The sequence below is a fragment of the Diabrotica virgifera genome, chromosome 1 (genome assembly GCF_917563875.1).
Source record: "Diabrotica virgifera virgifera chromosome 1, PGI_DIABVI_V3a".
Lineage (NCBI taxonomy): Eukaryota > Metazoa > Arthropoda > Insecta > Coleoptera > Chrysomelidae > Diabrotica > Diabrotica virgifera.
Window position 1 is genome coordinate 246,338,917 of NC_065443.1, and position 17,645 is coordinate 246,356,561.

The 17,645-nt window shown below is 33.6% G+C and overlaps 1 protein-coding gene across 1 annotated transcript in view; it reads left to right on the forward strand.

Annotated features, from left to right (window-relative positions):
* LOC114346629 (3'-5' RNA helicase YTHDC2-like) overlaps positions 1-17,645 on the forward strand; it is a 77,051-nt gene that overhangs the window by 35,112 nt on the left and 24,294 nt on the right. Inside the window, exon 6 of the mRNA XM_050641976.1 lies at positions 7,485-7,838. Within this exon, the coding sequence (XP_050497933.1) occupies positions 7,485-7,838 (354 nt within the window). The remainder of the gene's footprint in view (positions 1-7,484; positions 7,839-17,645) is intronic.

Here is a 17,645-nt window from a genome sequence, read left to right on the forward strand (position 1 = left end):
CATACAGACATGTTAAAATCAAGTATTTAATTCTTTTATATCTTCTTCTTCTTCAGGTGCCATCTCCGCTACGGACGTTGGCAATCATCATAGCTATTTTAATTTTTGAGGCAGTAGCTCTAAATAGTTGTTTTGAGCTGCATCCAAACCATTCTCTCAGGTTCTTCAGTCATGAAATTCGTCTTCCTCCGATTCTTCTTCTGCCATCTATCTTTCCTTGCATTATGAGTCGCAGGATGCCATACTTCTCGCCCCGCATCACATGTCCGAGATACTGTATTCTTTTATATGCGTAATCGCAAATGATAGCAAATGATAGGTCAGAGAAACGAAAGAGGTGACCACCTAATTGAGTTTGCTGTCACAAATAACTATTTTATGATGAATAATCGATTTAAACTCCATTTACGCCTACTTTATACTTGGAAAAATCCAGAATATAGCCCTAGAAATCAAATTGATTACATAATACTAATAACTGTCTTCCGTTTTATACCGCTAACGCGACTTTGGGATATAGCAGGGCAGGTCTAATATCTCTATGGTCTACGATATACAAGGTAACATGGCCACTGGCTAGTGCTCCGTTTCAACCGCCTGTTATTAACCCTAGTTTTACTCAAGCTACTCATTTTATTCAGGATGAGTGGGCCTGGAGCCTGTAGACACTTAAAAACGTCTAGATTCTAGATGCTCTCGCCGGCGCGGCGCTGGGATTTGATTCCTGGCCTTCTGCGTGGAACTCGGACATTTTACCGCCTTTACTATCCGGCACGAATAAAATGATTACATTCTCACTAATATTCGCTGGAGATGATCAATACAAACAGTCAGATCATATCCAAGGGCGATATGTGGATCATATCATACTCACCTCGTAGCTAAATTAAAGCTCAAACTCAAAGGTCCCACAAAATGAAGAGAGACAAAGCGTATTCGCGGTGTGCAAGTACTTGGAGGGGATACGAGAAAAGATCGTGCGAGAATAGCGGAGAAATATTGCAACTTTCTTAAATAATTCATATTGTCAATTGAAATTGTTAAATTGACGTATATTTCATACCTACTGTCATTGAAGAAGAAAAATTATATATTGCTCCACAATATTGATATTATATGCAATTATTATATAAAGGTAAATTTAATTAATTGTATTTTGCTTGCAGTACTGCATTTTAATAACTAATTTTATTTACTACATATAATAGGGAACTTGCACATTTTTTTTTGTTACATAATAATGTTCAGTTTTGTCTAAAAATGAGATTTTCAAAATTTCACGCTTCAAAAACTCGTAATAACTTATAGTGTAGGAAACAAAGGTTGAACCTTGCAAAATGGACACAAGTCCGGTTTTATTTTTTTTCTGGTATATCAAGGAGTGCTTATTATAAGACTAACTTTTTCTGAAAAAATTTCGCCCCGGAACCTCCCTTTTCACCCCTTTAAAGGGGGTAATTTGTGGTTTTTGCGGAACGTAGCCCTTCCTGTAACTTTTACAAAAAATTTCTTTTATAGAAATATGAAGAGGACTATATTTTCTACGATTTATTTCCAACACCATCTCTCTACCATCCACCGTTTAGCGGGGGTGGCGCCCTAAAGTTGAGAAGTTTTTAAAAAAGATGTTTTAAAAAAAATATATTTTCCCTAACTGTAACGGAAATTAAGAAGAAATCCTGCGGCAATTATTCACAAATAATTGACTGATTTTTTGGTATAGGTTTTACTTAAGGGTAATTGCCCTTTTTTTAATTACAGGGTGTTACATTTTAAAAAACCTCCTTTTATACCATCTGAACCGTTTATGCTAGAGTAAAAAGACTTTCAGCGGTTACCCATATACTGGTGCTATTTACAAATTTGTATAATGCACCCCCATTTTTTCCCCGGAACCACCCCAAAAAAAAGAAGAATTAATAAATAAATTGATTTTCTTGGAATCCTGCACACACAATGCCCTTTATTAATATGCTTCATACATCATTTTGTGGACGTTATTATTACCCATGCATGGACACCAAAAAAAATTTCCTAGTGCAACCCCTGAAGCAAAAAAAAATAAATAAAATGGGGGGTTAAAATTTTTTTTTTGTTTTTTGCTTTTTGATTTATATGGGCATATGCTTCATCAATAGTGCTTTTCAAAAATATATATGGTTATTGCAACATCTCTGCGAAAACCACCCCTATCCTTGAAAATATACTGCAGAAACTACCCCTATCCCTTGGCGAGCATGTTTTTACGATTTTCTCATTACCTATGTATTCTTTTTAAACAAAACTTATACAAGGTTAAAGACCACTATTTACTCTAAAAATTATGTCCTATTCATTTTTTCGTATAAGCAACCGTTACGGCACAGTGGCGCCGTAAACCTCATATATGCTTTGGCGGGCTCCAGGTTTTGTTTTTTTTTTCGTAATCTGTTCGTTTTATTGATAAAGTACTTATGCAAAATAAAACAACACAGTGTAACCTACAAATTATAACTTATGCACATTTTACATTCTTTGCTCCCCAAAGCCACAGTGGTGGCCCAAAATAAATTTTTGCATATTTTCGCCACCTACATGCATTTTATTGCATTAATGCTACCTTAACAGCTCAATATTTACCCTTAGGTGGTCGCTACGCAGTGGCGGATCCAGGGAGGGATGATGGGGGTGATCACCTCCCCCCCCTCTCAAACCAAGTGATATTATATTCAAAGATTATACAAATATTCATTTATTTTTATAGAAATTTAACCAATTGGCACCCCCCTCTTAACGATGCTGGATCCGCCACTGTCGCTAAAGCATAAAAAGTCATTCTTATAAAAATAATACTAATATAATATAAGTATTTCTATAAAAATAAATGAATATTTTTATAATCTTCAAATATAATATCACTTGGTTTGAGAGGGGTGGGGGTGATCGCCCCCATCACCCCTCCCTGGATCCGCCACTGCTTAGCGACCACTTAGGGGTGAATATTGTGCTATTAAGGTAGCATTAACGCAATAAAATGCGTGTAGGTAGCGAAAATATGAAAAAATTTATTTTGGGCCACCACTGTAGCTTTGGGGAGCAAAGAATGTAAAATGTGGATAGGTCATGATTTGTAGGTTACACTGTGTTCTTTTATTTTACATAAGTACTTTATCAATAAAACAAACAGATGACGAAAAAATAAACAAAAACTGGAGCCCGTCAAAGCATATATGAGGTTTACGGCGCCACTGTGCCGTAACGGTTGCTTAAACGAAAAAAATGAATAGGACCTAATTTTTAGAGTAAATAGTGGTCTTTAACTTTGTACAAGTTTTGTTTAAAAAAAATGAATAGGTAATGAGAAAATCGTAAAAACATGCTGGATAAGGTATAGGGGTAGTTTCTGCAGTATATTTTCAAGGATAGGGGTGGTTTGCGCAGGGATGTTGCAATAACCATATATATTTTTGAAAAGCACTATTGATGAAGCATATGCCCATATGGATCAAAAAGCAAAAAACAAAAAAAAAATTTCAACCCCCATTTTATCTATTGTTTTTGGCTACAGGGGTTGCACTAGGAAATCGCTTTTAGTGTCCATGCATGGGTAATAATAACTTGCACAAAATGATATATGAAGCATATTAATGAAGGGCATTGTGTGTGAAGGATTCCAAGAAAATCACTTTATTTATTAATTCTTCTTTTTTTTGGGTGGTTCCGGGGAAAAAATGGGGGTGCATTATACAAATTTGTAAATAACACCAATACATGGGTAATCGCCGAAAGTCTTTTTACTCTAGCATAAATGGTTCAGATGGTATAAAAAGGGGTTTTTTAAAATGTAACACCCTGTAATTAAAAAAAGGGCAATTACCCTTAAGTGAAACCTATACCAAAAAATCAATCATCTATTTTTGAATAATCTCCGCAGCATTTCTTTTTAATTTCCGTTACAGTTAGGGAAAAATATATATTTTTAAAAACATCTTTTTTAAAAACTTGTCAACTTTGGGGCGCAACCCTTGCTAAACGGTGGATGATAGAGAGATGCTGTCGGAAATAAATCGTATAAAATATAATCCTCTTTATATTTCTATAAAAGAAATTTGTTGTAAAAGGTACAGGAAGGGCTACGTTCTGCAAAAACCATAAATTACCCCCTTTAAAGGGGTGAAAAGGGGGGTTCCGGGGCGAAATTTTTTCAGAAAAAGTTAGTCTTATAATAAGCACCCCTTGATATGCCAGAAAAAAAATAAAACCGGACTTGTGTCCATTTTGCAAGGTTCAACCTCTGTTTCCTACACTATTATAAATACATATTTAAAGTCTTCTGCGGTATAAAATAGTTCATACGACCCGTGACGTCACATAGTTTTACATTAGTTATTATTATGGTTATATTTCGCTGTGTCTAGGTACACTCTAACGTGTACGCAAATAAAAAAGTTAGGTACACGCGAATTAAACTTGATCAAGCCAGTGACTTCATTATTTAACGTGCGCAGTGACTGTATATTTTGGTACATGCTATTTTGATATGTTTAGTGTTTGTTTGATAGAAAAATACTTGTTAAGGGAAGGGAAGCAGAACTATTTAGATGTTTCAAACTTAATTGTAAAAAATCAATGTATATATAAAAGTATATATTTAGGTTAGCAAAATAAATATATGTATTTAGTTGATATGACACGTACAAAATATTGCTAAAATAAGTTTTATACGTAAGTTAATTATTATAATCAACTATTCTAAATGGGAAATAAGCCACAATTTAACTTAAAAAATGATTTTATTAACGTTTCGACGTCCAAATCGGATGTCATTGTCAAAATACAAAAATTAGTCAAATTAAATAAATTATTAGAAAAATTTTTTACTAAGCAACACCATTTTAGTTTAATTTAATAATATTTTGTATTTTGACAACGACGTCCGATTTAGACGTCGAAACGTTAATAAAATCATTTTTTGGTTAAATTGTGGCTTAGTTCCCATTTAGAATAATTGATTACAAAAATGCCACAAGGATAATAGCTTCAGAACAAGTTAATTATTATTGTGAAAGCTTTAGGTCTTCTTTTTATTTTAATCTTTTACGGTAATACATACTATTTCATTTATAACTAAAAAAAATATATATTAATTTATAGTCTCTTATCTTTTTCGTAGTGTTTTAAAATGTTCTTAAACTCATTAAAAGAACTAAATAATTGTCCACACTCCGTAGTTAATTTAAAAACAAACACTAAACAAATAAAAAATAAGAAATCACTGATACTCTAACTTTTTTATTTGCGTACACGGTAACGTATACCTAGACACAACCTTATATTTAGGTATATTCTTCTTCTCCTTCTTTAGTTTATTGGCCTCCACCTACTTGGGTATTTGGCAAGCTCATCGTCGTGGAATAAGTCAAAAATATTTATATTCTAATGACATTTATCGTATGTCATTGTAATAATATATACCAGTTTGCTAAATTGTAGTTTTATACTGTTTTTGAAGGAAAGGAACGAAGGTTTACTATTGAAAATAAAACCATTTTGTAAAAGTACGAATTTTTCTATGAATAGTTCAAACGATCAAAAACACTTGTAACGTCACATAAATGTATTTTCTACTGACGTTTATAACGTCTAATTTAAAATTCTGTTTACTTTATTGGAAAAATGTAAATGTAAAACCAAGTGACGTCACGAAGCGTTTTGGACCACCTGTTTTAATTTGAATTTTTAATCGTCTTTAGGGGCCAAACGAAAGACAAACAAAACTTTTTTTATCTTTGATACATGTTTTAAATTACGTTGTGTTGTGATTTATAACATTTTTTTCGAATTTAAAAATTTATGCAAGTTCCCTATTGTTTACGTTTTAATAACATAACCTGGATCTTATTTTTTTGGGCTATGGCCTTGACAATTATCCAGTAACCAGGACTAATATAATTGGCCAATATAATTAAAAGTGCGAATAACGTTGATGAGCGTAGAAACCAGGTGTCGCTTTGCCGAACTTGCACGGTCCCAATAGAACTAAGACAGAAGAACGACCTTCTCCAAGAAGTGAAAAAAATGTATGCCCTCTATTCGTAAGGGTACATCACAAGGAATATGGGAGACTATTAAACATTGTGTTACAATAATAATTGATCGCCCACAGCTATATAATCATGTGAAACAGAAACACTGGATAACAGATGAAAATGCTTGAGAATAGAAGAAATCTTTGTCAAAGTGGTATACATCATCATCATCATCTTGATGCTTCAGCCCTTAGAGGGCCTCGACCTTCTCAACCGTTCTACGTCATTTCTACGATCTTCTCGGCATCTTGTGTTACCCCGTCCATCCACCTTAACTTTGGTCTACTTCGTCTTCCCATTCCCACGGGTTGAGCTGTTAGAATCTTTTTTATCATGTTCGATTCAGGGGCCCGGGCTACATGTCCTGCCTGTCCACTGCAGGTGGTTTCGCTTAATTAGAGTGATAATATCTTATAAAAGATAATATATATTATAAAAGAGTGATAAAATATATTATCAAAATGGTATACATAGCGACAGGGAAATGCCAGCTTGAGAAACCTCAACAAACAAATAAAAAATAAAATTTTTACAAAGGCATATACAAAAAAAAACCGCGGCACTTGTGTAGTGCCGACAGAAGTAAATACTTTCTATATATTCGATTAGATTCAATTCGTTTCGATTCGATTTATTTTGTTTATTTTTTTTTTAATTTAATTTTATTTTCTATAATTTTAAATAATGTTATTTTATTTTATATGCATACTTTTATTTAATTTTCATTAATTTTATTTAATTTTGTTTACCTTTATATACTTTTTATTTTATTTACCTTTATTTAATTTTATCTATTTTTTATTTAATTTTTTGTAATTTTATTTAATGAATTAAATTTAATCAACACCTACAGGGTTGAACCCACCTCGAACATAATACTAGAAAATTCTGAATCTATATCTAGTTTTACTTTAATAAAATGTGTCGCACTATATTTTCTCCAAAAACTAAACAAATCAACCCCTATAGTGTTGAAACCACCCCGAAGTCAGTCATGAATAGAAAAGAAATTGAATAGAAAATTCAAAATCTATATTTAGATTTGGTATAAAATCATGTGCCGCACTGTAGTTTTCAGAAAAATTTAACAAATCACCCCTATAGGGGTAAAACCACCACAACCTCAATCAATTTTAAATTCGGCATCTCCCTGAAATCACCCTTAAATCAATCAAACAATGGAAAATTCGGGATCTGTATTTAGTTTGCTAAGAAAGTTAAATTAGGTATACAAATTTTTATATTATGGTATACCGCAAGGTTACCACTCGCATTACGTTTTTTGAATGACGCCAAATACGATTTTAGTCTAGTCAAAATCCCACACTGAATGAGAAGAAGTATTCACTTCAATAATTAAAATGATATTTGAAAGTTTTAGTGTTTTAGAATTAACTGTATTTTTAACATTTTTAGATCAGCTTATTATCTAAAGGAGTTCTAGGGAGCTATATTCAAGTAGAATACGGTTACTCATTTAAAGACCTCGCTAGGCTTATTCACAATCTATACCAGAAAATCGTAATAAGCCCACAATGTCATAACTTTTCAAGCATTGACAACGACATTTTGAACTGTTTGAAGGATATTCTTGAAATCGAAGAAGTGTCTGCCGGCTTAAAAATTCCGAGTCGGGTTGGTCAACCCCCAAGATATTTTTACCCTCAAACAACTATTCGCAGTCAGTCACAGTGGTCGTACGATACCGCATGTTCTCTGTCGGTACCGGAAGCAAAGGAAAACAAGATGGCTTTTTGCGAAGATCAACAGGTAAATCTTAGTTCTAGTTAATATAATACCCATCAGTTATAATACCTGTTCCGTTGGTGGTTTACGGAAACAATTATGAAATTAAAGTAAGTGTAAAACAACGAACAGTAATATATTTATTTATTTTGGGTAAACAAGCGTGCTTCGTTTATATCTCGTAAGGGTTTGTTATTTTAGCGAGGGTGTGACTGCGCTGCGTGCCCGCTGTGTCGATACTGACCGAGACCACAACACTATTATGTCATCATGCATGCGGTTCTACCATGTGGCCAGAAAAGGCGATAAATTACTAAATCTGGCGTTTTAAAAGCTGAGAACCTTCCTGTGGTTTTTAAGAAGTTGACATAAAGAGCGTTGCCAATGTGGCAATTTGTGTTTCTTTGAAAAAACCATTAATTTTATACAACCTGGTTTTGTATTTTGGGAACGACAACACATGTGAATTTAACATGAGACGTATTCTTTCGTTTTGAGAAAAGTTAATATTTAAAATTAGCAATTAAAAAAATAATAAATGAAGCGTGTCGCTATAACACCCCCGTTCGAGAATATAAGACGATAGATAATACATAATAATATATACATATAATAAAAATTGAAAATAACAGAAAAAAATACAACGCAATGTCTATACGAGGAAAAAAAACCACTGAATTCACTGAAAAATGTTTTAACCGACACTTGCATGGTATCTTCCAGTGAATCTTGTTTTTCTCTTCGGTCTGCTATTCTCATTGTCTGTGTTCGTTTTGCTGGACACTGTCATTTTTCCTGGCTCGTAATGGATATTTTCGTGAAGCTCGTACGCCGGTTTCAATCTGTCTATGAAAATTGTTATTTCTTTTCCATTTACACGGACGACAAAAGTCTTGTCTCCTCATTTAATAACTGGAAAAGGACCGTGATATGGGTTTTCTAAGCTGCTTTTGATTGTATCACGTCGGAGTCACCATTGTTCCGTTGGTGGTTTACGGAAACAATTATAAAATTAAAGTAAGTGTAAAACAACGAACAGTAATCTTCTTCTTGCAGTACCGTCTCCTATCGGAGGTTGGCTACCATCACAGCAATCTTAACTTTGTTGGCTGCAGCTCTGAACAACTGTATTGAACTGCACCCATACCACTCCTTTAAATTTCGCAACCAGGAAATCCTCCTACGTCCCACATTTCTCTTTCCCGAGATTTTTCCTTGGATGATGAGTCTTAGCAGAGAGTACTTTTCTCCTCTCATTATGTGGCCTAGATATTCCAGTTTTTTCGTTTGTAGGGTTTTTAACTTCGCATTCCTTCCCCATCTTCAACAGAACATCTTGATTTGTTACTCTTTCTGTCCATGGTATTTTCCACATTCTCCTGTAACACCACATCTCGAATGCCTCAATGTTTTTGATGTTTATCTTTTTCAGCGTCCAAGCTTCCATGCCGTACAGCAGAACGGAGAAAACATAGCACCTTAACATTCTTGTTCTTAAGTTTATATTTATTTCCCGGCTGCTAGGAACTTTTCCATTTTAACAAACGATTGTCTCGCTATCTCTATTCGCCTCTTGATTTTTCTTGTCTGGTCATTAGTATCAGTGAAGCAAACCCCTAAATATTTGTAGAACGTAACTGGCTGATTATTTATGGTTAAATTCACATTGGTGTATAGTTTCTTCGTTACAATCATGAATTTAGTCTTTTTTATGTTCAGTTTTAGACCATATTTATTGGTATGAGTGTTTATGTTTTCCATCAAATACTGTAAATTTGCTAGGTTATCTGTTACTATTAGCGTGTCATCAGCGTATCGTATATTGTTAATTAACTCTCCGTTAATGTTCATACCAATATTTTGCTCTAATATATTGGTAACGAACAGTAATATATTTATTTATTTTGGGTAAACAAGCGTGCTTCGTTTATATCTCGTAAGGGTTTGTTATTTTAGCAAGGGTGTGACTGCGCTGCGTGCCCGCTGTATCCATAGTGACTGAGACCACAACACTATTATGTCATCATGCATGCGGTTCTACCATGTGGCCAGAAAAGGCGATAAATTACTAAATCTGGCATTTTAAAAGCTGAGAACCTTTCTGTAGTTTTTAAGAAGTTGACATAAAGAGCGTTGTCAATGTGGCAATTTGTGTTTCCCTGAAAAAAACATTAATTTTATACAATCTGGTTTTGTATTTTGGGAACGACAACACATGTGAATTTAACATGAGACGTATTCTTTCGTTTTGAGAAAAGTTAATATTTAAAATTAGTAATTAGAAAAATAATAAATGAAGCGTGTCGCTATATACCTATCAGTCTCAGATGTAAACAATAAATCTGAAAATTCTCGTGGAACCACTTTCTGGTAACATCCTTAATCTTGGATTCGTTTCGATTCAGAGGTGTTCATGCAGCCCCACTGAAGAGGTCTGGAGAAACCGAAACGGACGTATGGGAATGATGGATCATCTCTGAACTGAAATGAAACATAAGCTATCTTTAATTTTCATCTCATATTTTTTGAGTACACGGAATGAACTTTCGTTGGAATTTTCTCCTATACGAATAGACGAAATGTGACTGCATATTATAGAGTCCCTTCCGTCTTCTGGCAAAGGATGTTACCAGAAAGTGGTTCCACGAGAATTTTCAGATTTATTAGATTTGTTAGGTTAATTTTTCGTTTTATTTATTAAACTTTCGTAGGAATTTTTTCCTAGACAAATAGACGGAATGTGACTGCATCTTGTAGAGTCCCTTTCGTCTCCTTTATTCGTAGTCTCCTTGCCTTATAAATTGTAAACGGCAGAGATAATGAATAGAATAGAAATATGCTTTATTGTCTCTGAAAATTTTTACAATTTTATGGAAAAAGCTTACATACAGTCAAAAGAAAAATAATATCAATAACAAATAACAACAACAATTTCTAAAATTAGATAAATCGTCAATATACAGTATATAAGATATAAAAGCAAAGACAAAAACAATTTATTGCAAAATTTATATAAATTGCAAATTGAACATACTTACAACAAATAAATAAATAAATAAAATACAACATTAGGAACTGACAAGTTTAAGCTACTGCGTATGAAACCCAATTTTCTTAGTTATTCATTAAGAAATTCTTCTATTGAATAGTATGGTCTTTTAGATAGATGGGCTTTTGTCATTTTACGGAACTTTGGGAAAGATGTTACAGATTTAAGTTGTAAAGGGAGATGGTTGTAAAGTTTTTTTGCGGAATATAATATAGATTTCTTTACTAACTCAGTGGATGGGATCGGTAAATAAATATCAAAGATTGAATTTCTGGTGGAGTAAAGATGATTGGGCCTTGCTGGAAAGACATGAAGGTGTTTACGAATTAAACAAACCGTTTCTAGAATATATAAAGATGGAAGTGCTAAAATTCCGTGATCTCTGAAGTAACTTCTGCAATGTGTAGATCTTCTGAGGCCAAACAGAATATCTTATTGCTCTTTTTTGCAATTTAAAAATGACATCAAATTGGGCAGCTGTACTAGAACCCCAAAAAGGAAGACCAGTTCGAAGATGAGACTCGAACAACGAAAACTATGCTATTTTAGAAGATGCTAAATTGAGTTCCCTTGAGACAGATCTTATTGCATAGCAAGCTGAGGCGAGTTTCTTACTTAACGAATCGATATGAAGGGACCATTTGAGGTTGCCGTCTAAAAAAATACCAAGAAATTTTACAGAATCAACGGTACTGATCTGGCTGTTATTAAGAGGAAAAGGTTGAAGAGCTCCTTTATAGGATAATGCTACTGTTTATCTACGTTAAAAGAGAGTAAATTAGAGTCAGACCAGGTCTTTATCGTCAGTAGATCCGAAGTTATAGTTTCATGTAGAGATGCACTAGTTGAGTTACTCCAAGTGATACTGGTATCATCAGCAAAAAGAAAAATTTTCCCATCGATTTTTAAATTAGTGATGTCATTTATAAAGATAAGAAACAGAAGAGGACCCAATACTTAACCTTGTGGTACTCCACATACAATGTTTTTGAGACTAGAGTAAGCATCATTTGGTCTAACTAGTTGTGTGTGTGTGTGTGTGTGTGTGTGTGTGTGTGTGTGTTTGAAGAGTTGGCTTGGAAGCTAGTCCTTTAGCAACAGAATGGTAGTAAAGGTTATTGGTTTTTAAATAATATATCCAACTTTAAAAAGAAAGTTACATATTAGCTCAAATATTTCTCTACTGTCTATAGAAAGTAAATGGGTGATGTTTATGGGAGTCTGAATTTTAAGATCTGTTAATTTTAAATAGAGCTGATCTGTTTCAGACTTATGTTTACCGCATTTGAAAAGAATATGGTTGATGTCACATTGTGATATATTATCACATAAGCATAACCCAGAAGGGATAATATTTAACTTAGCTAAGTGAGCTGGGAATGCGCCGTGATTGGTTTTCAGACGAGTTATTGTCGCTGTAGTTTTCTTCGACATTGCGTATTTAAAAATATAGGAAATATCTTGTGGTAAGGTAGGGTGGATAGTATAATACTGATTATTTGAGTTCGCTGCTATTTTTTTTCCATTTTTCTTTCCATTTTATTAAAGTTGTGTTATTATAATGTAGCTGTAAGTCATCCAGTGTGAATATAGGTAAATATAATCCAGCATGGGTAGCATCCTTAGCAAGCTGGTCAACCATTACATTTCCCTTGATGCCGGTATAACTTTTTACCCAAATAACTGTAATATCTTTATTATATATTTTATTTTTGATGGCACACAGAATACTATTTCTTTTAAGTTGTGTCATATTTGAGTTTAATTCTTTAATGACCGATAATGAATCTGATAATATAACTGCTTTATTTAAATTGTGTGAATTTAACCAATCTAACGCTTTTTCTATTGCTACCGCTTCAGCGGTATATATTGAACAATGTGATGGAAGTTTAATTTTCAAGGATTCGCTTTTATGTGGAATGTAAACTGCACAGCCTGTGGCACCATCCTCTTTTTTGGAACCATCAGTATACATTATAACGTGATCATTATAGTCACTCAATATGGATTTAAGTAAGACAGAATTTATTTCTGTAGATTCTGTGAACTTTGGTATAATGACTTTTGGTTTATTTAACATTACCTGAAAATCACCTCTATATATTGGTAATCTTTTTTCCCTACCATAGATGTTAGAATAATCGTAGGTTTCTAAGAAAGCATCAGCAAGTGGGGGAGAATTTTTTATGCGCCAATAATTATTTGAAAGATTTTCAGTTGATAACTCATACAGTTGTCTAAGTAGATTATTATTGTTTAATCTTAACTTCAAAATATGTTTAATTGCCATCATTTCTCGACGATTTTGAAGAGGCATTTCGTTACTTTCAGCAAGTAGAACAGGGCTAGGAGTAGACTTCATAGTGCCCAAGCATATTCTTAGACATTTGAACTGAATGCGGTCTACAGTCAATAAATGTGTTTTACTGGCAGCACCATACAGAATGCAACCATAGTCTACAATAGATCGCACGTAGGCTCTGTAAAACATCAGTGCAACTTTAGGGTCAGCACCCCATCTACGATTAGTGACACATTTAAGGATATTAATACCTTTTTCACTTCTGCTTTTTATATATTTAACATGTTTTGACCATAAAAGTTTCGGATCAAGAAGAATGCCAAGATATTTGTATTCTTTGACAATAGGTATATCATATCCAGACAGTTTTATTTTGTCAGGCGTACGAATCCTATGTCTAGTGAATATCATTATGGCTGATTTGTCAGAGGAAATGGTCAGCGCATGATTTGTTACCCAATTATTAACCTTATGCATGATGAAGTCCAGAGCCTCCAGGCAATCAGTATACGAGTTACGCTCTGTATAGATGCATATGTCATCGGCGTATTGAATGCAATTAATTGAATTATCAAAAATGCCATGAATACTTGCTGAAAATATGTTGAACAATAGCGGACTTAAAACTGATCCTTGTGGTAGACCTGTATGAGCTATTCTAGGACCATGTAGTTGGTTTAAATGATCTTTAATATATATAACACGATTATTATAAAGATGAACAATATTAGAAGCTATATTTTGAGGTAATCCCATATCATAAAGTTTTTTATGCAACATGGTTAAATCAACAGAATCATATGCCCCTTTTAGGTCTAAAAACAAACAAGCAAGATAGTTGTTTCTGGAAAACGTCATTTGAACGTCTGTGACTAAATGTGATATTGCATCAAGTGTTCCAACACCAGACCTAAATCCATATTGTGTACTTGGGAGAATACTATAATGTTCTATAAGCCATTCTAACCTAGTCTTAATCAGTCTTTCGAATGTCTTACATATGCAAGACATTAATGATATCGGTCTATAAGAAGAGGAGAGTGTTTTATCTTTATTAGGTTTGAGAATTAAACAGATAACTATTTCTTTCATATGATCTACATATTTTCCATTGAAAAGCCAATCGTTGAAAACTGTTAGTAGACTTTGTTTACCTATAAGAGGTAATTCATATATAATGTTATAAGTAATTTGATCGCGCCCCGGAGCTGAGGAATTAGAAGACTTGAGTGCAGCCTCAAATTCTTCCATATCAAAACTTTTCTCGAAAATATTGTATTTATAAGTTTGACTGTTATTCTGAATAGGAAGATCAACATATGGCGGAGCAAATTTGTCGAGTAACTGTTCTATTAGTTCATTTGATAGAGGATATCTTCTTGAGTGATAATTTTTATTCACTAGTTTATTAACAAAATTCCAAATTTTACTGATGGGAGTGTTTTTGTTTAAAGTATTGACAAAGTTAATCCATGAATTTTTTTGTTTGTTTGTAAACAAAAGTTTACTTTTGGCTTGAATATGTTTATATTTAATATAGTTTTCAAAATTCGATACTTTTTTGTAATTTTTGTATGCAAGTTTCCGAGAATTTATCATATCTTTACATTCATTATCCCACCAGACTGGAGTTCTAGTTTTTGGCTGAAAATAGTTTTTGATATTCATAGAATATGAGGCAGCATCGTCAATTGTCTTTAAAAGGAAGTCAAAACGATCCTCAGAAGTGATATTATCAAATATATTTTCAGCCAATATTTTTTCTATATGATATTTAAAGATATTCCAGTTTGCCGAAGACTCTTTCCATTTAGAGGAAGGAATTATTGTGCATGGTTGATATTCAAGATCAATATTGATTAGTATAGGTAAGTGAGTTGAACCCAGGGTATCAGGGACAGGATCCCATGTAGTGTATCCAATTAGATTGGATGTAACGAGGGACAGATCCACCATTGATAGAAGTTCATTGGGTCTTGTTAATTTGGTCGGTCTACCGTCGTTTAGCAAAACTAAATTACCGTTATCTAACGCGTCCACTATACACTTACCCTGAGCGGAATCTTTCAAGGAACCCCACCTACTGTGGTGTCCATTGAAATTCCCACCAACAAAAACCTTACCGCTAAATTGACTAAAAAGTTTTTCCCAATCTCTACAAGTAACTATTACTTTAGGAGGTTTATAAATGCAAACAACTACTAGTTTTATTTGTTCTATAAAAACTGCACACGTTTCAATACCTTTATTAAAGTTTTTAGTTACTTTAACCTCAGTAAAACAAAGATTATTTGATATGAGGATGGCTACACCACCAAAACCATCAGGTCTATCAGTTCTGACCATGTAATAACCTGTTAAAGCAAAATTTTTATTTTGAGAAAGCCATGTTTCATTAAGTAAAATGACATCAACTACATTGTTTTCAAGATAACTAAGTAAACTAGGTTTATGTTTATTTATAGATTGACAGTTCCACTGAAGTATGCTAAACGTCCTATTATTCCCCATCACTTTCAGTATTTATTAGGTTGCCTAACATTTTTTCAATTTCTTCCTTTGTATTTTTTTGTAAATTAGGTAAAAATATTTTAGGGTTAATTTTCTTGATAATATTTTCTATCAAAGCTGGGATTTCATTAATTATTTTACATTCTATTTTTTCTTTGTAAGCCATAAACTCGTCCCGGTAGGGATTGGGGATTATGGGTTGGGATATGGTATTTTTAGTTTTGTGAGATCTTGGAAAAGTTGGAGGTTTCTCGGTCGCAGTAGGAGAGACAGCTTTACGCTTGTTTCCTGATCTTTTAAAAGCAGGTACATATGATTGATTTTGATTTGAGCCTTCATGGACATTGGGAGTTAAGGAGGGAAAATTTTCTATAGTATTTAAAATATCGAATCTATTATTTGTAGTTATCTTGGCGTATGACGGATTATTAGCTATGGCTTCTGCCTCTTTAAAAGTAGTATTTTCAAAAGCCATGATTGATTTTATTTTGTATTGATGTTTAAATGTAGGACACTGTTTAGAGAGAGAGTTGTGTTCAGAGGAGTTACAATGTAAACAGAATAGTGAGTTAGTACATGTTTCATTATTATCGTGTATTTGACTACAGTTTTTGCAACGATTTGTTGTTGATTTGCATTGCCGAGCAGTATGGCCGAACCGAAAGCAAAAAAAGCACTGAACAACTGGGTATATATCGTCGGTGATACGGCAATACGTCCTATGTCAAAAATTTCGGTTATTTGGTTTATCTAACCAACAGTGTTATTATGACCTTGACTATGCTCCTGCAGTACGTCCCATGTAAATATCCGATTACAAACTAGATTTTAAAGCAATTGCAAAACGTTATAAGTCGGCCGGGCGGCTTGACTGACTGCAATATGTTCTATGTGACAACGTATTTTGGTTAAAGATAGTGTTGAGAGTGCAGCTAGCGCTGATAAATATTGAAAGGTACCTGCGTATAATATCAAATATGAATCGAGCTAGGAAATTGGTTAGTTTGGCTCTAGATTCTAGATTAACACCAGCAGGAAATCCTAGATGAGAACACCGGAGAACTGAAAACAAAATTCAGATCTAAAGATTTATCTGACGAAAGTGTATAGAGTGATCCAGAACCTAGCTGGCTCAGAATACTCCTGATGATATTAGCCTGCATTCCGCTCTATCGGATTATAGCTGTACTAAAGAAGAGTTGGATTCTGTTACTGGTGATTTATTTGTAGTTGCAACTAGCAATGGCCGTAAAAAACGTCCAAGGAGAGGGAAGGGTGATCCAACTAAGTGGAAACGTGCAAAAAATGCTTTATCTAGGCTTAAGAGTGAATCGTACCTGGGCTTTCAGAAAAACTGCGACGGAAAATAAAAACAAACCAGCATAAAACCAAAAGTAAGTAGAAGAAAAAAGGAAAAGGGGTAACAGAATTTCTCAATAGCTTGCCAAAAGTTGAATCACTGTACTGCAGAGTTTCGCAGAATATTTGAGTCCTGGAAATAAAAAAAGTGATCTATGCGTTAGTGATCTCGTGGGACTTCACTATGATCCAGTGGAACGTATAATAAAATATAAAACTGATTTTAGCATGGAATGGTCAGATGTGCCTAGAAGACCCATGCAATTGAACATCTCACCAAATAAAACACTCTTATATTCAAGCATAAATTTCTACCCATAGAAACATTAAAATTTTTTCATTTACAATAAATGAAATCAATAATATAGTCGGTTCGCTAAACTCAGACACAACTGGCTAGTAATTTGGTAAAATTGGCAAAAAAATTATTACTAAATAGTTAATAATTACTAAATAGTTAGTAATTTTGCCAATTTTGTCAAAATTGGCCAAAAATAAAAAAATTACCGACTAAAATCACTAGCCAGTTGTGTCTGAGTTTAGCGAACCGACTATACCAGGTAATCATGCCCATAGGAAGAAAACAAGTTTCTCGATTAAAAACATT